This window comes from Hippichthys cyanospilos, chromosome 1, assembly GCF_059441005.1.
Source record: "Hippichthys cyanospilos isolate Australia breed blue-spotted pipefish chromosome 1, RoL_Hcya_1.0, whole genome shotgun sequence".
Classification (NCBI taxonomy): domain Eukaryota; kingdom Metazoa; phylum Chordata; class Actinopteri; order Syngnathiformes; family Syngnathidae; genus Hippichthys; species Hippichthys cyanospilos.
In genome coordinates this window covers 33706827-33732781 of record NC_142369.1, presented here as the reverse complement: position 1 = coordinate 33732781, position 25955 = coordinate 33706827, and the positions used below count along the sequence as shown (strand labels likewise).

Below are 25955 nucleotides of genomic sequence, written 5' to 3'. Positions count from 1 at the left end.
ATCTTAGTGCCTCAACAACTGGAAACATGCCACCTTGTCCATCCTACCTTCATACAGCACTATGCCAAATGCTACAACTGCATTTTCTTAAACTTTTGAGTAGATGCCATACTCACCAAGGATGTCATCAAATGTAGCATGTTCGTGGTCCTGAAAATAGAGCATAAAACATGGTTTCACTACATTGAATGGAGCACAAAAACATAGCTATGTAACATTTGGAATATTACTTTAGGCCTAGATCTCGATCCAATAAAATCCTATTTAACTATCCATTCATCCACAATTTCATCTCACTATCAATTATTGCCTTAGTGCTCAGAATTTTTAAAATCTAAATTAATGAATAATGACAAGCTCATGCTGCCTAAGCTCCTTCAGAGCATCATAAATAATACATTATGTGTTAATGAATAAAATGATCATTCAACTCAAGCCAGTCAAATCCCCACAGCTATAGTTGAACGCATAAAACAACAAGGTAGCGTTGATTAATAGAAAACACCTAAAATTCTTTTGCATATATATGTTTTGCAAAGCAGTTTTATGAATCATTCGCTTAATTTTAGGAGCAACTTTCTAATTTAGGGGGGCGTTTAATCCCAGGGATGATAGTAACAGTTTGTTATTCACCTCTAAGAAAATGACATCATTTAAAATTAAAATTATTATAGTTTTTGATGTTTATTGTATCCATGGCCTTTTTGTCTGAGTTTGAAATGTTTGACATCATTTGAATGCACCTTGCCTCTCTTTCCTCATATTAATTAATACGTATTAATGAATTAGGTAAGTGACTGGCTAGTGTAAAGCACTTTGAGTACCCAAAGTAGAAAAGCGCTATGTAAGTGAAAGTCCATTTACCACATTAGTGACTTGTGGTGACTCGTGCCAATTAATACAATGACAGCATTATTGACAAGTGATTTCTTAGTGTCCCTCATCGGCTACTGAATGATTCTTTGACGGTGATGTGTTGGTTCTACTCACGTAAAGAATCGGAATGATGGATGGGTCATCCCTACGAATGATGTTCGGAACATATTCAGCTTTTGGAACCTTGGATGATAAAAGCTGTGGGAGGAAAATAAACATGGTGAGACCAATATACAATGAAACATATAAATGGACTATTATACTCCTACAATGTCAACATTGCTGAAGAGTGAATTAAGATCCTTACAATGATTTTAGGTGGGATGAACTCATCTCCTTCACAGGCTACTCGCTCCATTTCTCTTTCATCCGCCCAGTCAGCATCCTCTTCCAAGCCTTCATTGAGGGTCCCCGACGAGGTCTGGAGATCGCCACCTGGTTTACACACATACACAGGAACAAAGGCTGAGATGAAAGGATAAAATAAACAGGATAAAGGAGTACATGCATCATTTAAAAGTGCCACTCCTGTCATTTTATTTAGAAATAATGGGGGTGGGAGCTCACAAAAACCTCCCTAATGAGCTCACAAAAACCTCCCTAATTAACCCAGACAGTTGCGAGCAACTATAATACAAATTAACCAGATGGAATAAACATTAAAATATGAGTGCGCAGCCATGTGGGATCAAATGAGGAGAGAATGCAAAACTACCAATTGTAACAAGCAAAAAGAATGCATATATTTCTTTATTTGGGTCAGCGTTAGCATATTTCCATGTACATTTCTGCCTTGGTCTCACTCAATTTTAGAATTGTGAACTGAAAATTTTGCCGGAACATTTGAGGTCTATATCTGTGACCCTGAAAACTCTGGAAACTCAATTGTTCCTCCTTCCAATGAATGGAGCCAATGGAATGCCAGACGAAATCCTAAAAAAAGAATTGTAATCATGGAGGTTTTACCGTTGAAAAAATATGACTCACTGTTCGTAGCCTTAGTTTATTTTTGCTGTCCACGCTGCTGCTTTTTAAGCCATGCCTGAATCTTTTGTGTGTATGCATATTTTTATTGTCCCTGTGAAGTATTTGAATATATTCTTCCCGTGTTTGCATGCAGTATAGAATAATTGCTCTTTTTGCCAGTCCATGGGCGATTATGATGGAGAGGGTGCTGACTCACTGTCTCTGGAGTCATGCAGTGAGTCAGGCTTGACAGGGGTGGGGTCACTCCATGAGCGGCTGAAACTCTTGGCTCTGCGATCGGCAAAGGCTGATGATTAAGAGGAAAAAACAGTTATACCTTAACAGTTCACATGTATCTTCACAGGCTAAGATAAGATGCTCAAAAATGATTGAATTCAGTGCTTTGTAAGATAATTATGTGCTGGAGTGCTGCAAAGAGATGTGAGACCACAGCGAGGTCAGCACAGCATGGGGTCATAGATGCGATTGATTGTGCCTAGCCTCTCATGAACAAATATACTTTGATCCATCTTATTCACATTTTTATTTCATTTTACCATTATACCCCATCAGAGGAAATCCCACAAATTATTGTCAGACTATTTTCAAATTTGGTAGAGGCAAAATGGAAGGAGGTTGTCACTTATTGGCGGGAATGGGCTTTTCACAGCTGTGCTCAGTCCATACACCACACAAAAAGTAAAGTTGCGCTTTATGTACTCTCTTCCAGTGGTTCTCAAAGCGGGGTCTGCGGACTGATTTAGTTTATCTATTAACAGTTAGTGCCTTGTTTGGCTTAGTCTTTGTTTTTTTGGCACCGCCTCTGGCTTCTGTTTATAGTGCATTTTCTGGTGGAGAGCAGTTGCTGAGTTGTGTTTTCTTCGTTGGAATTATGTCATTTAAGCTAATATGGTCAAAATTAGTCATTTGTTGGTCCAACTCGTGACTGGAGATAACGTGCAAGCTAGTGTTAGTTTTTATCTTCGGCATTTTATATACTGTTGCCTTGTATGTGTTTAACTCGTTAGCATTTTTGTTTGTGCAAGGTTTTTCCTTTTGGTAAATGTTAGCATATGCAAAGGTTTTGCTTAGATAACCATACTCATTTGCATCTATTTAACGGTTTGTATTGAAAGGAGTTTCATTTATAATTCAGTCATATGCCTGATTTAAATCTACACGAGTTATGTACGTTTAGCAAGGCATTTGCATATGAGACTTACCTGAGTTATGTTTGGGGTATTTCCTTTTCTTTACAGTTTTACAATATAAATGAGCCAGAGTTATACTATTGACACTACTCAATTCAAGAAGATTTACACTCATTTGCTGTTCGCTGCCTAACTAGATAGAAGCCATTGGAACATCCAGGAAGGAAAGAACACTGGGTGATTCATCAAAAAAATATATATTTGTGTTCATTTGATTTTATATTAAATTGTGAAACTAGTCATGACTTTAATACAGCAATCAATTCAACCAGTTTAATATATTTTTAAAAATGCAGTTACTTACTATCGAGGCGATGAAGCCACCAAAGCTAAAGTGGCATTTTATTTCATAATGCTGTTTTTGACTAAATAATTGGCAGCAACCTTTTTGGGGGATATTGACCCAGTTTGTTATAAGGAGTCATGCAATTTTTATTTTGTAGACTGAAAAAAATGTAAAATTGAATATGTTGTTGGATAAAATGGACACTTATGTTTGGCTTAAATGATTTGTTTGCTTGTTGTTGTTGTTTTTATTGACTTTTTATTTTTTTGCAAGGGGGGGTCTGTGGAAAATTGTGTTTCTAAAAGGGATCCGTGACTCCAAAAAGTATGAGACCCCCTACTCTATATTAAACATAATACATGTCAGTATGGATGGTTGAATAATGAATGAACATGAAATAACAGCATCACTTTCACCCCAACTTACTCTGGACCTTCAACCTTCGGCTTCCCACCATCCTAAGATGTTTGCGGAAATTTCTATTATGATTGGGAACAGAAAAAACGACAGCTGTCAGTAGGATGCAACATAATTAGAGAAAAAAAAGTAGTACTGTAAAAACTTTTGAAAACACAGATGAATAGAGGTAATGATCAAGTTATGCGGCAGTTGATGTTGGTCCTGCAAAGATGAAGATTTGACATAAACTGAGACAAAGTCACATTGTCAGGCAGTTTTATATTTACAAGAAGCACACTTTTTTACATTATGAAAGTCACCCAATAAGCTCCCATCCAACAATCCCTACATCAGGGGTAGGGAACGCTACTTCCTTAAGAATTGTGTCCTTCCTGTTTTGATGCATTGCTTTTTCTGAACACCCGACTCAGGCCTCCACAGAGATAAGTGATGAGCTGATATTCGACACAGGTGTATTGGAAGCCTGAGACATAAAAAGCAGGCAGGGTATGGCCCCCGAGGAGCTGAAGTTCCCTGCTCCTGCCCTATCCTAATAAAATTGAATTGACTGATTGCAATCTTTCGTTTTCTCTTTTTTTGTGTGTTTGTTTTAATGTGCTTTGCTGGGTATTGGTCTGCACGTACTGTAAATACCTGATTGCTAATCATGTCGGTGATTTAATTCCCCCCCCAATCAAAGTCAACACTTGAACTGAATAAGAAACTACCTGAGAAGCAAGATATGGAGCAGAGGGTCTGCCTTAAGAGATTTACAAAAGGAACAATGAAGGGGCTGAAAGTGCTTCATTATTCATCAGGACGCCTGAAAAGGATTGTTCAGTGCTGTGCAAATTAGGCTCCACTTGAATGTATTTGTTGGTCATTGGTCATTTAAGAATGCTAAAAAAAATGCTATGGCACACAAGCATTTTTTTGACATCCTTGCTTCTCAAGTGAATTATTGACACACGTTCCAACTGCATGTGTAATCAAAATCTTTTGTATTATTGCAAACACAGTATGGTCATATATGTTCATCATAAGTGTTTATTACTTCAGTAAATGTAAATATTCCTGTATGACCATAGAGTTAGAACATAAACGATGAATCCGAATTTAGTATTTTTGAAACCAAATACATTCTGATGGTTCCTTACCATCATGGTGTTTTAAATGTTATAAGTATTTTGATTCTTATACATTGTGCTGCTAGTCTCCTTAGGTTAAAAGTATTCCATGTCAGTGCTGATTGCGGGAGTCGCAAATGCAGAGCCTAAAATAGAGGCATGACTCAGAGGAGAGGAACAGAGATCAGTCAGCAAACACTTTTTACTGAGTGACAACAGCTTTTAAAATCATTTCACACTCACACACTGAGGCTGGAGTCAAATTCATGCTAATGTGTGAGCGAAGTATCAACTGTGATCTTAGAATAAAAAAAGTCTTGCATATTGGCGCACGTATCATTTGCAAAAAAGCACATCTCAGTATGGTATTTGGAAGTCTGAACAGGCACTGGCACACATGTACGCACAAGAAACCTTTTGAATACAATGAAAGACCACTTCCCTACACACACATGATATGTTTACTTTTTTTTTCATGCATTAAGTCATAGGCAGTGTTGGGCAAGTTACTTCAAAACTGTAATGCATTATTTATTACTTAGTAATCTCATTTTAAAGTAATGAGTTACATTACAATATTACTGTATTTGAAATGTGAGGAATTACACTACTATTGCATTATTTTTACAGTATATTACTCTCACCAACATAACTCGAAGTATGAATTTGGCATTCTAAATGTAGCTCATTCCACTCAGTACACATCCAATAGAAGATTGGTTTAAGCCTGAAAACAGTACAAATCATTTTATCTGTATTGTATTGTAAACGTTTAAAGACAAGATACAAATTATTTTTTGTATTGTAATCCCATTATTAAGTTGCTTCACAGCAAAGTTATACATTGTTTGTGCTGTAGGAAAAAACTGTTAGGGCATTCCATAATTTCAATTTTAATATTCAAATTCAAGTTCAGTCGGCTAGGTTAGGCACGGACGTTTCAAAAATAGACAGTTTCGGGGGGCTAATTTTAGCAGATAACCAATATCATCGTTATTGTGTTGGAAGTATTGCTCAACATGAGTTTTTGTATGCTTCATCTTGATACACATTGACCACAACTAGACTAGACTAGTGTTAATAGCAATTGTCTCATTTTTACAGATTAAAATATTATTTTTTTGCGTGTAATGCATTACACTACCTCGTTACAGCAAAAAGTAATGCATTACACTAAATACATTCCTTTTGTAATGCATTGCTCCCAACACTGGTCATCAACATCAAAGTCCAGTCCTCGAAGGCTGGTTTTCTGCATGTTTTGATTGTCTACATTTCAAACACACCTAATTCAAATGATTAGGATATCTTTTAAGAGCCTTCAGAGCTTGCTGATGAGCTAATTATTTGAATCAGGTGTTCTCGGGAGAGGAACCTGTGAGAGACACCTGTGCTTAATTAGTGAAGTTGCTTTAACTCTTTCAGTTTAGTTTGTCAAGGTAAATCCTTCACTGACCTGCAGAAAATGTGGCAATTGGTTCTGACGGAAGTTTGTTCCTGGCATCAAGTTTTTATTTTTTTTGACCAAATTGCCCAGCCTTACAACAAGTCTTGCGCAATTGTTTTTCACCTCTCTGGCACGTTTTTTGGACAAGTATCGTGGTCCATGGGATGTACATGCCAAGTGGTAGTTCATGGTGGAAATAATATTTCAACAAGTAATATATTCCAGAAGTTGTTTTTTTTTTTTTTTTATTAAAAGAAAAAAAAATGCTATATTTATGTTTTCATATACTAATTAAATTGCGTGGGGGGGAAAAACAATAACACAAGAAGTAAATATTGGAAAACCATCCTCTTTAAAAATGATGTGGCCAGTGTTAATACATTAGGTAGCATGGAAAAATCCCCAAGTATTCCTTTTGACCAAGGGAAAAATCAATATTTTATTAGCGAGAAGAGGATTTTCTTGCTGTTAAGCGGACGGTTTAGCTTTACACATGACAGGACAGGAAAGCCAGGACATGGTACCTCTCGATCACGGTGGCTGCATCCTGCTCTCTTTTCCGTCTCTTTTTCTCGGCAATGCCCCGGAAAGCCCTGCCAGAATGTCAAAGTGTTAAGGGGGTACGTAGGGCGGTGCAAATTTCTCTTTTAACGGGACCTGACCCGTATGAGTGACTTATTCTCTCTGAACTCAATCTAAAACCACGGGTTAAAGTGTGAGCTTGAATAATGTAATCCGTTTGCCTTTAAGAGAGAATTATAACTGCCTAAAATGTCAAAATAAGGACAGACTTAATAATATTATTCATGTTGTGGGAAGAAGGGTTAAAGTGATTTATTTGAAGTTTAGCAGAGGTGACTGAAGTGTTTAGAGCAGGGGTCTCTTCGTCTCTCGCTTGGTGCGTCCCTGTCCAGCCTGCTTTTATTTAACTCTCTTCCAACACACCTGATTCATCAGCGAGCTTTGCAGAAGCCTGATAAAGATATTGATTACTTGAATCCGGTGTATTGGAAGAGGTTTACTTCAAAAACATGCTAGATAGGGACTCTTGAGGACTTGGAAACCCTTGGTTTAGTTATTGAAGGATTTGCACAAGTTATTTCAGAATACACATTACATAGAATATAATACGGAAACACACACACACACACACTAGGAAAACAACACAGAGCAAGGTGAAACGTGTTTACGTAAAAGTCTAAATTTCAAGCATTCCTTATCAAGGTTATTATCGCAGCAGAACTGCTTAGTTTACCAGTCACTGGTTCATTAGATTATAGACCTGTAGCTTTTGACAAGAGATAATCTATCCTAGCAATTTCAATAAAAGTATAACATGATCAGCGAGCATGGTCATGCTCCCCAATGGCTCTGACATGATGTCAGCCATAATGAGAATCAAGCGCTAGTGTGTTTCAAATATGAAGTCACAGCCTGCAGTCAGGTTTTGACTGACAATAGCCACCAATGCATTAGTGAAGGACGAGAAATGAATGTCTGTGAATAGTATCACTGGCGACCCTGTGAATACACGTTCTTTTATCCAAGGAATAGCATAGATTTCTCTTTTCGTTAAGCAAGTCTCATATTTCATACAAGAATACCGCACCAATTAGACAATTGTCACCAGAGTGCCACTTTATGAGTACTATTTCAATGTTAATAGTGTTTGGTTAACCCTGTTCTGTGTATTTGTGAGCTAGATATCCAAATATTTTCATATTTTCTTAAGATAAGTAAAAATACGACATGCTCTGGATCTGCATCAATGCTGCATATTATTTTTATACCAGAACTGAGTAAATATAATGATAAAAAAAGAGTAGCACAAAATAGCAAAGTAGCCTTGCTGTGTAATACTGCACATAATGGAATTTATATTTCTTTTGCTTCATTGTTCAGTGGTTTGTCATCAAGCAGGGCCTTTAAGAACCTATTTGCAGGCCCAGACACTATCAGAAACACAGACCGACATATACATCTTACTGAAATTGTAATAATTTATCTCTAACTGTCTTGTCTTTCATTTCATAGCATGCATCTGCTCCCAGTTGTTTGTGGGTTCTTTTTTTTGTCCAAAGAGTCCTCAGCTATGATTCGTTGCCATGCACATATTTTCCTTGCGTCATCAAAATCTCCAATGCAGTCATTGACCGCACACACAAACACACACACCAGTGAAATCGCTGGGTCTTCTTTTAGCCAATCAGATTTTAGATGCACCTCTCTCCACCACCGTGAATTCCAACATCCTCTAATTGGTTCAGCTGCATATAGCTTCTGATTGGTTGAGCTGTGTGTCCATTAAAGCTTGATTTAGAATACAGGACGGTATCAGACCATTATTCAAAATTCACTTTCAAGTTTTCAAGAAAGCTTGACTTCATGGGGTTAGGTCAAACAACACTTGCTGGCTGGAAAATCTTGTTATGCGAACTTTTAGAGAACCGTATTTCTCTGTGTACAAGTCAGTTTTCTTTCTCATTTTCAAACCCCATACTGGGCGAGGGGTCGACTTACAGTATACCAGCATAACTCAAAAACAGAACAATTTTCTCTATATATCTGTGTTTCAATAACATTCATTTAAATGTGAAATAAGTAATATGTCATTTACAATGCTTAAAATGATTATATATACCTCTAATTCGATATAGGATGCATCCGTTTTAGCCCATGTATGCAGTTTCAAATGCACTTTTCGTCAAGCACCTTGTCAACAACGAGGCTGCGTGGATAATTTTTCCGGTGGACTTTGACCCATTATGAAAGAGAAAATATTGCTTGACTTGTCCGTTCAAGACAAAAATGCAAGGGCAGTGGCATGGCACGCATGAATGTCAGCAGGTGGAAGGAGAAACATAGCAAAGAGCAACCAATCAAAGCTCTGATCTCCCCACATTCGTCACTTGGGTAAAGAAGGCTTCAGCAAAGCATTTCTGGGGAGCTCCATTTCAAACAAATTGGATGGGTCCCAAGATCACGACCCGTGTAAGAGTAGCGAGGATGTTTGCGCAAATGACGTGCAGGAGGGAGAGGATGTACGGGATTTAAATGGGAGAAGCTATTTGGTGTGTCAGATAGTGATGATGACTTTTAAGGTTTGTCGACAAATTCATATTCATATGTTGTGTCAAAAAATAAAGCATTTCAAATCGTTTTATTGTTGCAACATTAGTTTCTACCCCCTCACTCCCATTACCGCAACGGTATGTCATTCGATATAAGATGAAGAAATGTGTCTAAAAGTACCGTAATTTCATCATTTTAATAACACACACTATGTGTTTTAATCGGACAGTCATGATCTGTGTAACCACCCAAGTCAAGGGTAGACTTAAACTCGTGTTTTTCACACATTTTGAAATAAAAACAGGGGGTCGAATTATACAAGAGGTAGACTTGTGCCACACATTGCCCTCTTTGAAATGTGGATAGATAATGAGAACCAAGCCAGTTTCATCACATTTTTAAAACTATTTTGTGACATGATAGCGTTATTAAGTGATGAATATGGTTAATAAACACCCTCTGAAGGCCCAGGTCCAAAACTCACCGGCCCCCAGAGTTATTGCGCACCTTTTTTAAGTACTAATGATGACGTAAGTAATACCCGTTCCGGTAAACAATGTGGGTAAATTGTGAACACAGTGAACCAAATAGGACAGGTGTACATGGGGAACACATGGAGAGGGGAAAATTAAAGACTCAAGATGTGTTACTTGACTTGGAGAAACAAACAGGATGCCATATATGTGGAGCGTGGGTGGGTGAAGGAATTACTCACGATATTCTACAGTCGTGATTTGGAAACCGGCCACAGGGAAAGCAGTGGAAGAAGACAAGATAAAAGGTACGTTAGCCGGATGCCAAGCCGAATACTCAACAGACATCCATGAAATTGCTCAAATATTTTTGCCCCATGACCCTTGTGAATAACAGAAGGGTCTTTGCAGCAAATACCTGATCTTTCATATAGATGCTGAAGTCCCAAATTAAGCAAATGGCATGTGATCATAATTTCAAATATTACGAGTAAATGTATCGAAAACAAAAGCTGAACATTTTTAACCCCTGTGCAATAATCTTTCTGTTTAATCACTGGTTCCCGACAAAAGAAAAGTGCTCAATAATACTGATTTACATAGATTTGTGAACTAGAAATAGTCGTTTTTGTGCATAGAAAAACAGTTAGATCTTTGAGTTCAACCATGAAAAATGAAAGCAACAAGTAATGTGTCTGTTTAGTTCAGTAATTGCTCCAAATATTTACACAGTAACTGAAATATAGCATGTAGAGTGAATTCTGATACGGAATTTCTTTTGTCTTCTTTACTGACAGACCTGACATGAACTTAGATAATTACATACAATAACGGAGAAGAACGGCCGATGATGTGTTGTACTTACGCCTGCATGGTGGTCGTTGCTGTCTGAAAGCTGAACATATTCTCTTTGGGAAACCAGCTATTAGAACTGTCTTCTGTAATCACAAAAATTAGAAGGTAAAACAGTCACAAATTAGTTGTCCTGAAGTGTATCAGGCTATCACATGAATTAAGCAGTTATTCTACAGTGATTTTAGGTAGTATATAATCCGCCGTTCCAATAATGACTTTATCAAAGACGCAATCCTGGGACCATATATCGTAATATATGATTGTGGAAATGTAAACACATCTATCCAGACATTTTTTTATTTTGCTTGACAACTATTTCAGCTGACTCTTGGGAGAGGTGGGACGCAACCTTGATTTACGTATACCAAACTGAGAACAGCGGTGAGCATTTATCATTCATAGGTGATAAACAAAATGTAATCATCAGACCGTTGTTTTATTTAACTCATGCTTCTAATTCCATCATCACTTTTCACCACGAGTTGCTGGTCCATCATTTGTCATCTGTCAGTAAAACAGTGCTGGTGAATGAGGAATCTGAGGATTATAAGGACGCATGAACAAAAACTTTCCGTTAGTGCGTAGTTACCATTTTAGATTTATAGTCATTTATCATATGCGGACAAAACTGGCATTCGTTAATGACGGATTAACGGGCAACCCGTCTATCTTGAGGGACAGCCCAACTCTGAAGACAAACATTAGAAGTAACATACGGATTAAGCTGTCATGATTTATTAGGCATCAATTAAGTCAAAATTTGGAGGCAGACTGGTAACTACTAGGGCACTTTGTTACTGTCTACATGGTTTCTAAATACAGCTGAATAATAGATTCAAGCTAGTTTATTTTTTAAAGGCTTACAACCTTATAAGCCTTCAAAGTCTGACTTTAAAAGAATGTGGAAAAAGCTCACTCCAAGCTCAGACCGTGAATACTCACAGAAAAGAAATGGCAATAAACGATAGAGTTACTGGACATCTCAGACTGTGAAAGTTAATTACACTTTATGTTAAAATTGAAAGTTCAGACAATTATACTAACAGGGGGCCTTCTAAAGAATGCAAAAAAAACCCCCAATAAAAATAGTGGGCTATTTTTAGCAGAGTAATACAAATACTTTTGGTGTGTTATATACTCAGGCAATGTACTCCAGTGGTGGACCGTCAAGGTCAGCAAGGCCTGACATAACCTGACATCATATCATAATAAACTATAACAATATAAAAGTCAATTTCATTTCAAATTCATTTTTACTAAATATATATTACATATAATATCTATAAAATAATTCTCCATATTCTGTGCTTTTCGTGTCATATTATATCTATTTAGTTACGCTCTTCTGAGTGCTGTAGTTTTAAGTTGGACTTTTTAGTCAATTGGAATTCAGCTAACTTGTGTCGCTATGTTGGGTGAAATCTGCCTTAGCCAGAAGCCAGGGTATTCGCATCAATACGGTGCGGGCTTCTGCGCAAGCGCAGATGGCTATGTGAGCGCCACGTATAATTTAATAAGCAGCTGCAATAGCCAACCGGGTCATAAGATCGCCATCTAGAGGCCTCAGATTGATCGTGACGTGAGTGGATGCTCACTGCAGGAAGGCGGTGGAATGCTCAACAAGCAAGCTAGGCGGCGTTGGCTAGAGGCGTAGCGTAGCTAATAGCTAACCTTTCCGGACTTCGCCATATTTCTGACTGGTCTACTGCGGGCTAACCCTAGGCAAATAATTTTGCTGGGAATGCCTTTTGTTTGCAAAGGGTCGATTTGATGTTTGGAGCTACACTGGATTTGCAAATTTCAATTGTTTAACCAAGGCAGCAACGAGACACCGTCTGGACGGCTGGACACACACTCTACAGTGCTTTTAACAACTTCTTAGGAGACCTGAGTGGATATACAGTATTGTACATCTCAGTTCGAAGGTAAAGAGAGCTCCTCAATGAGCTACGGTGCTTTTAAAAATTTCTTGGGACACCAGAGTGGATATGCAGTATTGTACATCTCAGTTCGAAGGGAAAAAGAGCTCCTCAATGCGCTATGGTGCTTTTAAAAAACTTTTGGCAACACCCGAGTGGATAGACTGTATACCTCAGTGCGCAGAGAAAGCTTGAACATGAATAGGTCAAGAAAAATCGGGAGGTATTGAAAAGACTGATCGATTGTGACCACTGTTTGTTTTGGTGAGTGCAAGCCTTTCCTTTATTTATTGTTTCATTCGTAATAGGTTGGTGTTATTTTATTTTGTTCAAATGCAATCACACGTAAATACGTCAAAAAGATGTTCTTCTTATATTAAACTGTGATTTGTAATTTTGACTTCATAAAATGTCATGGATATTTATTTTAAATTATTATGAATTATTTAAAGTTTTGACAGTATCACGTATAAAGAAAAGTTGTAATGACTGATGCAGGTTTATTGATGTTTAAAAACTTCGGAAAATAGCCTGTCTAGCCCGGTAATGCGTACATGTCCACATGGGGGCTATTTATTCGAGAGTCTAACACCACAGAAAGCGTACATGTGAAAGTCACGGCGCACCACTGATGTCCTCTATATGCAAACATGTTAAGTATAATATGGACATTTTCCCATTACCTGAAATCGAGCCAAAATCTGGTCATGCAATAGAACATAATCCTACAAACACCAAATCAACAACAAAACGGCAAAAGAGGAAAATAACCAAGTTAGCGTATTGCATTTTTGGCACTAAGTTAACTTGGATAGGTGCCAATTTTCTTGCAATGTCAAAATTAATAAGCAAAACCGGAAATGGAACCTACATTGTAATTATTTTACCCACGGTGGCATCTAACATTCATTACCTCTGTCATCAGTAGATGTCCTGTCCTCACTGTACATTCGCTCAAGTTTCTTAAGGTGCTTCCTCCTATCCCGTGGTGAGGTATCCAGGTCCAGGGAGCGCTGGCTTTGGCACGGAGCACGAATGCGGACCACACAGTCTGGAGTGCTGTCATCTCTTGAACCCCCTTTCCTCATGGACCAGTCTCGGATGTTACTGGCACTGTCAGAGCTCTGCAGGGACTGAGATGATGATAAAGGGCCCCCACGATTCTGATGGCCATGGTAATGGTTACTGCGGTGATGGCTACTACGATTATGGCTACCACGGGTTGGTCCAGATAACTGCTGATCGGCGCAAGACGAGCTGTAGTAATGTGCTTGTGAAAGTGGGTCGTCCTTGCTGCCTTTCAGCACATCCAATTCCAGGCTTTCCTCACTGCCTTGGCCCATAGTCATTCCTACCTCTTTTGTGATCGTGTATACTCTAGCCGGCCTTGCTGTCACACTCAGCTCTGAGTCTTTGGCACTTGGTGGGTTCTCGGTAGAGAGGCTTCGCTCAGCAGAGAGTCTACGTTTAGAAGGTGCCTGAGCTTTGAGTGTGATAGCTTGAGGTTGAGCGTGTGTCTGGCCGCAATGATTGGAGTGCTCAGCCTTGTAGATTTTCTCTATGGGCAAAGAGTGGCTCTGTGGTGGCAAATTGTTATTGTGCAAGTGACTGATGTCAGGAGAGTCACAGCTATGGGCAGGGAAGCTGTCAGACAACAGCTCATCTACAGACAAAATAAAATGGAGAATAAGAAAGTCAATGTCACTACAGAACTACAGGTGAAAACCTAAACTTAATAACTTTGGACTACAATTTAAAGTCCAGATTATTTATGGATAATTCAAATTAAAGTGTGGGATTTCAAAAGTAAAAATGGAAATCAAAGGCAATATGCAGTCGACCTTTCATTTGTAGAACATTGTAAGATTCTAACCATCCATATACAAGACCTAGGTATGTGACAAAAAATTTAAAAAATCAGTTTTATCAGAAAACTGTCACTAAATACCGTAAAACAAAAAGAAACCCCGGTGTTTAGATGTTGTCAATATGTTAAACTGAAGGAAGTTATGGCATTTTAAATACTTTAAAAAACTAGCAAAAATGACCCCATTTCAAACTCAAAACAATCTGAGCTGGTGATCAGATTTTTTGTTTGTTTGTTTTTTTATGCAAAAATAATCAGATGACTGCTATCTCCCTTGCAACACTCAACAACCGCCAAGGTCCAGACGACATAAATTTTGACATCATATAATTTTGTTCAGTACTGTACAAATTGGATCAAACTTGGATCAAATCTGTGTGTGTGTATGTGTGCGTCATCAAATACAATATTTTGAAATTAGGCAATATATGTTGAGATAAGACAGCTAGCTTTCAAAATTTAGGGGGGGCAGGCAAAAATGGGTTTTAACACTGCCAGCTCAATTCATATGGGCATTCCTACTGTGGTCCACTTCAACCTGTGACCAATATAGAAACGATCTGCACAATATTTTGGATGTTTTTTGGGTTTTTTTTTTAAACAGCAAATGCAAGCAGAAATGAGAAAACATGGTTTAACTCATTCATTGCCAGGGACATATTTTCATGGTTTTATTTAAGAGTCTGTACATTAAATACATTAAGTTCCAGAGACATCCGTATTAAATCAATACTTAAGTACAAACAAGGACATTCATTTCCAGATTCTTAATTATTAAATCGATACTTGAGTATCTGGGATTGAATGTCTGGGATTGAATGTTGACTCTTAAAAGTGAAAATAAATCCCTGGCATTGAATGAGTTAATGCAGTGCTTCTCAGTTGTATTTTGCCAAGCCACCCGGAAAGAGAAAAGCTTTTTGCCAGCCAATTGCAGGGCACACATAAACCATCATTCACACCCAAAAACACACTCAAGGGCAATTTGGAGTGTCCAATATATGTTCTGCCCATGCATCTTTTGGGAATGTGGGAGGAACATAGAATACCTAAATAAAACCACACAGGCACAGGAAGAACATGCAAATTCCATACAGGAAAGCTGGAGCTAGAAGCGAATCCGCAACCTCTGCCTTGAGGTGGACTTGGCACCAAGCATTTCACTCATCCTAGACATTTTCATCTAATATCTATTAGTTGTGTAAAATGCACATTCAAAATAGGATCCGTGTTAAGTCCTTTAAGATCAATGAATTAAAAGGTGAGCATTTCAAAGATTTCAGTCTATATAATGGGGTGACCAACCCTGTTCCCCGAGGGCACCTATCACGTGTTTTTGGTGTAATGATCAGAATAGTTATCAAGGTTTCACAGAGCTTTCTGATGAACTTAATATCTGAATCTGGTGCATCGAAAGGTTGAACCCAAAACATGCTGGAAAGGTGCCCTTAAGGACTGAAGTAGGTGAGCCATGTAGAGAAACATAGGTCACTGAAATAAAGGCACCATTAAAAGTTGAAAACACGAGTTGATGTTCTCACCTACCTGCTCTGTTGCAGTTCTCTGAATTTGGATTGGACAAGTATTCTTCAAATGCTCTGGATGTCCTGTTGACACAGTAAGTAGTGACAGATATAAAATTAACTGCACCCTGGGTATGTCCTCAGGCAACAACAATGCTAGTCCTCAGCCCCTGACAAGAAACTGCATGTTGACCTCACAAAGCAACTGAGGTTTCTTCAGCAAACTACAACAGCATCTCTTCTTCTTCCAGACTTTATTAAAATTTCTGAAGCTTCAAAACATCTGATGATTTAGTAACTTAAAGTTGGGAAGAGTGGATAGAGGTAGCCAATGAAAGGAAAGGGTTAGGGATTTGGTGGAGGAGTTTAGGGGGTAAGGTTATTTCTAAAAGTTGACTGCTCAGAAGATGTGTGCCCTGGCATCCATTTTATTTTTTCTTCTGAGAATTTGTGAGCCATGCAGGATTTGTATGAGGCTACTGTATTTCCTAAGGTCAGACCGACCGCAAGTTGAATGTTTCTCACGGTATGATTCCATATAAAGTCAATGCATTTCACCCAGGTAGGTGGGGATGTGTGCCAGGCTATGCGGGTGATGAATTTGATGAAAAGCAAAAAGAACAACAACCTCCATATTTCCTTTTTGCCCATTCGCTGGCGTTTGAAAATATAGACACAAAGTGGCAATAAGGCACATACTGCATCTCACATACACAGCAGAACATTGCATGCACACACAAACACACACGCAGGAATGCACACACACACACAAGCACACACACCCCCACACACAGCCATCAGAGTGAAATAAATTATGTACGACAATGTAATTGTGGGTTGTGGGGACTGAGAAGTATACAACACAGCTTCAAGAACAGGTTCAAATATGGGCCAAAACCGAGTGAAAATTTAGTTGTTGAAGTAGCTGTTGAGTTTATATGTTCGTTTACAGGTGCTGAACTGAGACCAATTATGACATTTAGTTTTAAACACCAGCCACCTGATTGACTCATAATGTTGAAACATTTTTGTCTGTTGTGAGAGAAAGAAGAGGCCCTTTAAAAATGTTGTAATTCTGACATATAGTGTATTTTCACCTGTGACACCAAATAGAAAGCTTGAGTTAGCCTACTGAGGCCTCTGACATGAATAAAATAATAATACAAATACAGATGCTTTTTCACGGATTGGTTGCAAAGATGCAAATGCGGCGAGGTGTGGATGCATTAGAAAAAAATGCAAGTAGAATGAATTGAGTTGCATGATATTAACAAGGTCTTCATCCTTAAATAGAAGAAGAAAGAAGACATGCAGGAATGCATCCTTGGTTTTCTTAAAATTGATGCAAAGATTATTTTTGCAAGAGTCCACCACATAGTCTACCTCCTCTCTTTTACACTCCTCGTGGGAGATGCATCCCACTAGTGCTGCCATATGCAAACTTAACCATCAAGCAAAGTGGGAAATACAGTATGCAGTGCAGTCATAGGTCAGAAATGTGAATGGGAGGGTGATGGATGAGAAAACAGTGCTGTAGCTCCTTACATTCTGTAGTTCCTTACATTCTGTGGTCTGTTAGTCTGGAAGTCAAGGAAACAGTTCCAATGACGGACTCAGCTCGTGAATAAGGTTCTGTAAGTATTATGTAAGCATAAAATTCTGTGGTAATCTCAACAGCAGATGAAATCCCATGCGTCTTTTTGTCCTGCTTTTTTTTTTTTTTTTTAAGATCACTCTTTGGCTCCTGAAAATGTTCTTGGTGCCAGTTGCTTTCAGCTCACTATGCAACAGATGCCAGATCAACTACAGTACAAGTCAATATCAATCTTCACATTCCATTAAATTCAGCACATCACCACCAGGTGCAACCAGTTATTTCCCCTGGATATTGGCCAAACTGTCCCCACCAGATCGTCTTGCCTTCATGCCAAGATTTCTAGCGTTCAATCCAGTTCTGCATGCCCATATTTCTGCCCGTGCCTGCCCCTGACTACCCGAACGGCTGCTGTCCTCTTCTCCCTGCATGGATTCTGGCCCTTCCTCATTAAGAAAAGACCTGCTTTTCTTACCTGACCATGATTTTACCTTTCCTCGATCGGACTCTCTTCCCCAATTTTGTTCTGTCTACCTGTCTCCCAAGCCTCCACATCAAGTCAGCCACTGTCACCTATCTGCCACCTGCTTCCTGCAGTTCTCCAGTCTTACATTTCCATGCATGCTCCTGGGATCCCTTTCTGATTGTGATAGCATGTATAATGAAACGTGTCTCCAAGATAAAGATAGTTTAACACATTTTTAAAGTATATTTAAAAAAAAATGCCTTTAAAATTCATAAGGGGAGGGCAGGAATCAAGGAATAACAAAATATTATACAATCGATTTAAAAATAGGTACGTACACCAGCAAATATGACGATTAATGGGTAGTTGGTGGCTGGCTGTCTTTCTTGGCTGGCAACCTCGATGCTGTTGTCAGAAATGTGGTGCACAACAAATATCAGGAAACTCTGAAGTGATCAGCAAGGCTAACAGCGCGCTAGTCTACTACCAATTACTGACAAGAACAAATCCACTAACTAGCATCTGCCAAAATGCGTGAATTGCTGAATCAATAGCGTGCAGGGTTTCAACTGAAAACAATGCTGCAAAATGCCAGCAAACGACAATAATAATACCAAATTAACAACGCTTGCAAAAAATAAGAACTGCAATCTCAGACATGTGAGATGGTTTTACTGTATCTTGAAATGACTTAAAATCTCTAGATTCTACATTGACCTGCCTATACTTCCGATGGTACATATGCTGCAAATCGAGAAGGCCAAACATATCTGTATAAAGTTGGTATTCCAAAAGGTAATTTTTTCACACAAAATAAATAGGTTACACTGTACAGCAGGTTGTCTGGAAACAAACATAAATCTCCTGGGGCTTCAGTAAAGTGAAATAGCTGTGTTGATGTACCCGTACCCTATATGCCTTCTCGCTATGACACTCTAAGTAATTAAATATGAGGCTGCACGTGCAACGGCAGCGTTTCCTGTGAAGATTCCTCTCCCTGCTTGGATGAATCGAGGGGAGAAGTGGGTAGGACATGAGGAAGAAAATGCAATCATCCTTAATCTATCTGCATGACAGAGCACTTCTTATAAAAAATCCATATGCTACACTTGGAAGGGAGTGATGTCAACATGCTCACAACCCAGTTCAGGGAGGACAAAGCAATGCGATGTTCAAAGTCAGCATGTAGTCTACTGGACTTTATGGGTTTTTCTTGTCAAGAATACAGTGTCACTAGACAACCGATTTTGTTTGCACTTTGTCCAGATGCGTAGTGGTTTGTTGTAAATGACAGATTTGATCATAATTTATCTCTATTTACTTCAGTTTTAACACTTAAATTGGACCACATAAATTAGGTGATGAAATATAGCGGTGAACTTTGTTTGAACCAAAATCACTTGGTCTGTGCAACTGTATCACATTGCGATGAGTTTTCCTTCCTTTTTTAGCTCTGAGTCCTTGGTGAGTGGCACATATAAAAATGAGAAAATACAGTAATGTATATATGCTACTATGCTAGTGTGATGAAATTGTCCGAATATGCCTCATCTCACTATGGCTGAGTGCAGCTGCACCATCAGCAGCTCTGCCATGTGCTTTTGGATTTTTTTTCTACTGCATGTTTTCAGCCATGTGACATGAGCGAGGGGGAGGAGGGAGCACAAGAAATATGGTGACAAGCATCTATAAGACCAAAATAGAATGTAAGCACAGAGTGGGAAGTGGGGTGATGATAGGAAAAAAAGCAAGGAATTTGTATTAAACAAGTAAGAGATTCTACAGGAGAATACAATGATCCAGGAAGTGCTTGTATTATTGCTTGGTTGATGCTCAAACACGATTGCGGAGGAGACAGATAAGTATATATATATATATATATATATATATATATATATATATATATATATATATATATATATATATATATATGCTGACTAGTGTAGAGTATGGATGCCTCTCAGTGGGAGACATTAACGAGCAATGGCACTGCGCTGGAGGGGCAAATATAGGAGCCTTGGTGGTATGAAAGAAGGGACAGGAATTTTTGAATTGAACAGTTTTGTGTTTGTGCACATTATATGAGGAGCTTTTGTGCTTGGGGGAGGGGTTATGCTTTCATACAATCATACTATATATGAATGCATGAGACACAAGAAGCTGTAAAGGGACCTGAAACGTAAAAGTACAGTGGAATCCTATTTAATGTAAAAATACCCCACCACATACAAAATATATATATATATATATATATATATATATATATATATATATATATATATATATATATATATATATATATATATATATTTATATATATATATATATATATATATATATATATATATATATACAGTCGGCCCCCGGTTAACGAACACCCTGTTTTACGAACAATTCGATTTACGAGCATGGACCACGGAGATTTTTGTCCCTCACTTACAAGCAAACCTTTCGGCTTACGAACAATCCGACATGCCGGCCATTGTGTATGCGAATATATTTTCGCTTAGCTGCGTCAACAAAATCAGCAGGTGACGCTTGAGACAGTAACGTGAACGCTATTGCTCTTACAACACACAGTCACTGTCTCAGTCACGGTGTCAGTCACGGAGTCAGTCACGGAGATGCCATATGCTATTGGTTGATTAAGGTCACCCGGTCTCACTCACGGAGATGCTATTGGCCGGCGTCACGTCAATCACAGAAATGCTGATATGCTATTGGCCGAACGCCTTTATCTAGCTTGATGGCACAGCTGGTCGGGATGGAAGGAAGAAGAGAAAATGAGTGAAAAACAGAAGGAAGGAATGTTGTGAAGACTTTGCAAACTTTATCTGTTAGACATAGCTTCTAAAATTGCTAGTAGAGGTAAAGGAAGAAGTAAGAGGATGATGACAATAGAAACCAAGCAGGAGATAATTAAAAAAAAAAGGAGGGAGGCACACGCATAGTTAACCTTGCTCGTGACTATGGACGGAACCGCTCGGCAATCTTCTAAGGGCAAGGCTTTCCTTGCCGGGGTACGGACCTCGCTCGACAACAAAATGGAGAGGCTTCTTCTATTATGGATTAAAGAGAAGGAAATCGCCGGTGATATGTTTTAGCATCTCCGTGACTGACACCGTGACTGAAACAGTGACTGTGACATTGTAAGAGCAATAGCATATCAGCGTAACTGTGTTAACTTAGCGTGTTGGTCTCTGCTCCCCTCCGCCTCCACCCAGCTCAAGTCACGTCGCTCCAAAGGTAAATGTCATTTTTCCTTTGTATATGTTATTTAATTTAACTGTACAGTAGATTATGTTACTCATTTTTAATATGTGTATAAAGTCGTGATGTTTTTACCTAAGGTTTTTGCACGCGTTGCACGCATTCACGAATTAACATAGGTTTGGATTGCCCGTCATACGAGCAGTTCGAGTTACGAGCGTAGCCGCTGAACGGATTAAGTTCATACCCGGGGGCCCACTGTATATCTTATATATATATATATATATATATATATATATATATATATATATATATATATATATATATATATATATATATATATATCAGATAAGCAAGTCCTATATATTATTACATTATTATATAGGTATTCAGCCCTCCATTATCTTTGTCGCTTAACCTCACAAGGAGTGCAGCGGAGACGGCGCCTATCGCAGCTACCTCCGGGCAGTCGTATACCCTAAACTGTTCACTAATCAATCGCAAAGCACATACAGACAAACAATCACTCACAAAATCACCTATGGGCAATTTGGAATGTCCAGTATACCTACACTGCACGTTTTTTTTAATGTGGGACAAAGTGCGGAGTCCCCGGAGAAAAATCACACAAGCAAGGGGATAGCATGCAAACTCCCAGAGGTGGGCAGCTTAAATTTTTTGCTGGTCCGACATTCCCCCTCTTCGTCATTTTTGCAAGACAGACAAAATTGTAATTGTCAGTCAGCCTGTGTATTTTTGCCCAACCTTCCGCAAACATTTAAGGTTCGACGTCTACTTCTTTCTGCACTCATACTATTTCTTTTTTCTGTTTGTGTACCTAAAGTTCACACCACGTCTGTTGTTCTACAGTTACGCTGCAATTGAAATACAACACAGTAATATAAGTGTAACACAAAAACAAAGTCAACATGTCAACGTGCTCACAGCCCAGTTCAGGGAGGACAAAGCAACGCCATGTTCAAAGTCAGCGTGTAGTCTACTGGACTTTATGGGTTTTTATTGTCAAGAATACAATGTCACTAGACAATTAATTTTGTTTGCCCTTCATCCAAATGCTTAGCGGTTTGTTGTGTTTTAATACTTAAATGTTCAAAGTCAGCCTGGAGGGTACTGGACTTTATTGGTTTTTCTTGTCAAAGCAATGTAACACAAAAACAAAGCCATGTTTATTATCCCACGCCATGTTTATTATCCCACATCTGAGGGAATTCAGAGGATGAAAGTGCAATTACCAATCATGATCATTGGATGGCATTATCATACTTTAGATGATTTTCAACGGCCCTACAATGCTTAATGCCCTGATGCCCTACAACTATAGAAGACAGTTTCATTAACATTTGTCTAAATTCCATCTGTCACATACACTACAAGTATTGCTGAGGTAGAATTTATTAAAAAAAAAAAATCTTTAATTAGGGAATTAAAAAACTTCTATCTTGCATTTCCTGACCAATGGCCAATGAAAAAAATAAATGTTGTTTTGGAGTTTTGATTTTTGAAACAAGGAGTAAAAAACGGAGCAACTACAAATACATTTCTGGTAAAGTCGGTCGGCTGTGTTATAGCTGTGAATAGTAGTGAATTGAACCAACCCCATTGACAACATCTTCACATTCACAGTGTGTGTCAGTCAACTGACATCAGATCTTAACAGAGATGTAATTCTCTATTTGCTCACATGACCTGCATCAGCCTCAATTGAACGTGGTAGCTTTCTCGCGTCTTCTGCTCATTTTGCTTGTGTTTTGTTTTCATTCAAGGTAGCGTTCTCTCTCCACACACAAGGGGGAGCTGGAGAACGACGCTAGGTTTTTCCTCGTTATCTGCAGCATTGCTTTCCAAGTTTCCTGGCCAGTGTTTTTTCAGCGATTGTCAGTGCTCTCGCCTTTTGGTTTGTACTTTAATGTCCCGAGTTTTTCTACCTCGTGGTTTGATTTCCTTAGTTGCTACATTGTCGTTCTCCTGCTGACTACATCTCCTCTCTGCCTTGTTAGTGTGTATCTTTTTGTTCTAGACGATTCACGTCTCATTTTCAGATGTACTTTGCCTATTAGCATTTTTGTGCGTTTTTCCCTCCACGTTTGACGTGCGCTTTTTGTTATTAAACGTTTTTGAACCCTATTCGGATGACATTTCTGTTTGGAGTCCACTCTCCTTACTTGTCCCCAGGTTTATTCATAACAAGTTTCAACCTAAGAAGTTCTTATTCTGCTAGAGATTGGTAACAGCGATGGCATTATATCAGATGGGATATTTGCAAAGGAAGAAGTGAAACAGATGGGGCTTTTTTAAAGTTTTAGCTACCCCAAACACTGCTGAATCCTGAATCCAATGCCAAACTAAAATTTTCCAAGGAGCTGTGTGTTATATACAGTAAGACTCCTCAACTACAAACCTGCATGCGCAAAAAAATCCCCCAGTGTGAAAAAAAATCCAGGCATTGAAAGCTTTCCCTCTTTCTTAGTTCCTCACAAAACGGAAACCAAACTGTTGCATGATACAAAATGTTGTTTTTCTGCATTTGCATTGCACTGAGAGTCACTACAGTGAAAACAAGCCTGCAGCAAAACTCTAGCTCGGTTTATACTTGATACGCCGCCACACATTTTGCAGCACGTTATACTCAGAGCGGCTTTCACTTGCAGTCAGATAATATTCTCCCATACTATAGATGGCAGTAAATGGACTCTACAACATACAAACAACAGTACTCTATAACAGAGGTAGAGAATCCTAGTAGATTCAAACAATCTAAATTCTTCGAAACGTTTTTAAATGGACTCCTCATCTCTCCCCAACGTGGTGCTCGCCATGAGTTGAGGCGAACTTCCATAAGCAATAGTTTGTCCACCATGTTGTCCATTCGTAAAGAAATTCTGGAAGATACGCTTTGTGGAAAATCTGCTCCGCGTAGAGGGACGTGGTTGCCAAAATAACGTCAATAAATAAACGTTTTTTTGCTATTCAAAAATTATTTTTTGTAATATTAGACAAAAATATCTTGTTAAAAGCGCTCATTAAAAAAAAACTATTTTTAATCAGTCGGTTTTCCATTACATTGTCATCAGCTTAATCCTTCCATTGCTATAATATTGAGTAACATAATGAGTATTTGACCCCAAGTGGGAAAATAGAAGATCCCCAAATTACAATGATCTATTCCACCAGAACTCAAACATTTACTGTCCCAAATGTGTGTGTGTGTGTGTATATATATATATATATATATATATATATATATATATATATATATATATATATATATATATATATTTTTTTTTTTATTTTTTTTTTTTTTTTTTAAACACCTTTAGGTGCCCTAACATTTTGACAGAATATTGAGTTTGTGGAATGCCTTGCTTCGTAGCTATAACATGAGCTGTAAATACTGAGAGAACACCAACGAGTAATGTGAGTCTTTACTCACATAGTCCTACCATGCACTCTTTAGGAATATGAAAGAAACCAGGTGATCCAAGAGTAGAAATACAAACATGGATTTATAAGCTAAACACAGCAAAGTTGAAACACGGATTTGAACCCACAACCTTACAATGAGACAACTGTGCTGACTAGTCTTCAAAAAAATATATTTAATAAGGAGAAAGTACATTTTTATAAATTAGTTATTTTAAACTTGACTTCACCAGAAACATTGTGTTTTTCTACTTAGCCATGAGGTACAATACATAATGCAAGGTACAAAAACATCTATTTGATTTATTTTTGCTGCTATCCCCTTGTTAAGTAAAATTCTCCACATAATTTGAGTGAACAAGCAAGGTTTGAAAACCTTTAACTGTTTTGGTATTTCTTGAAAGTACTTTCCACTTTTAGTTTAGTCTGTCTGCTGATAGGTCAACACAAATCTGCCATCACTGCCCTGAAGAAAAAAAAAATATATAAAATCATCATATTATATTTAGTATAGATTCCATTTAATGTGTTATGTATTTTACAGTTTTATTCAGTTCAAATTGAGAAGAATGTGTGAGTGGGAGGCTGTGGTTTGGATTGCAGAGTGGATCAATTGATTAAAGGGTCGGCTGTTTAAAACCCTGCTGTGACTGTCCTCTGTTGAAATGTCCTCATCTCTAAATTGCCTCCAGGTTGGTACACTAGCACTAACCTTACATGGGGAAGCAAAAATAATAAATAAATGAAAAATACATTTCTCTGAAAACATTTCTACTGCCATTCACAGCAACAATAAATTTACATCCTCCAGAAGCCTTGACTCAGACTGACGAGGATTCAAAGAAGCCATTATTATTTAGTTGCCATAACACTTCCATTTTTAAATGGAAAGGAAAATACACTTATGGAATGTAACATTATTAGTTGAAGATCACATGTCTAACACAAGGGCTGTGTCTGTGTGACGCATTTAATTAAGTTTTGGAAAAAAAACTTACAATAGACAGAGGCAGAGGTGAATGTTATTTGTTCAACCAACTGGTCATGCTGTTGAGAGATTAACTGAATTAAAATGGAGCGAAGCGACATGCATGACAGATTGAAGGCTTCTCTAGACTGGTTGTGAGTTGACAAATCAAACAGCATTAGATGCAGCTTTTCAACAGAGAACACACTGATCTGACACTGTGACCTTTTGTGGGAGTCCGCATCAATTCAAAGTG

At 38.3% G+C, this 25955-nt stretch overlaps 1 protein-coding gene across 4 annotated transcripts in view; it reads right to left on the bottom strand.

Moving 5' to 3' along the window:
• LOC148430179 (NMDA receptor synaptonuclear signaling and neuronal migration factor-like) overlaps positions 1-25955 on the bottom strand; it is a 42197-nt gene that overhangs the window by 15437 nt on the left and 805 nt on the right. For 2 of the 4 annotated variants that reach the window (XM_088434246.1, XM_088434254.1), the window contains exons 2-9: positions 16044-16105; positions 13545-14294; positions 10723-10795; positions 3766-3818; positions 2060-2149; positions 1184-1311; positions 991-1074; positions 117-150 (exon numbers count right to left, since the gene is read on the bottom strand). In XM_088434246.1, the coding sequence (XP_088290372.1) occupies positions 117-150; positions 991-1074; positions 1184-1311; positions 2060-2149; positions 3766-3818; positions 10723-10795; positions 13545-14294; positions 16044-16105 (1274 nt within the window). Of the gene's footprint in view, positions 1-116; positions 151-990; positions 1075-1183; positions 1312-2059; positions 2150-3765; positions 3819-6836; positions 6906-10099; positions 10106-10722; positions 10796-13544; positions 14295-16043; positions 16106-25955 lie in introns of those variants that run through there. The other 2 variants (XM_088434263.1, XM_088434272.1) reach the window with 2 other exon arrangements.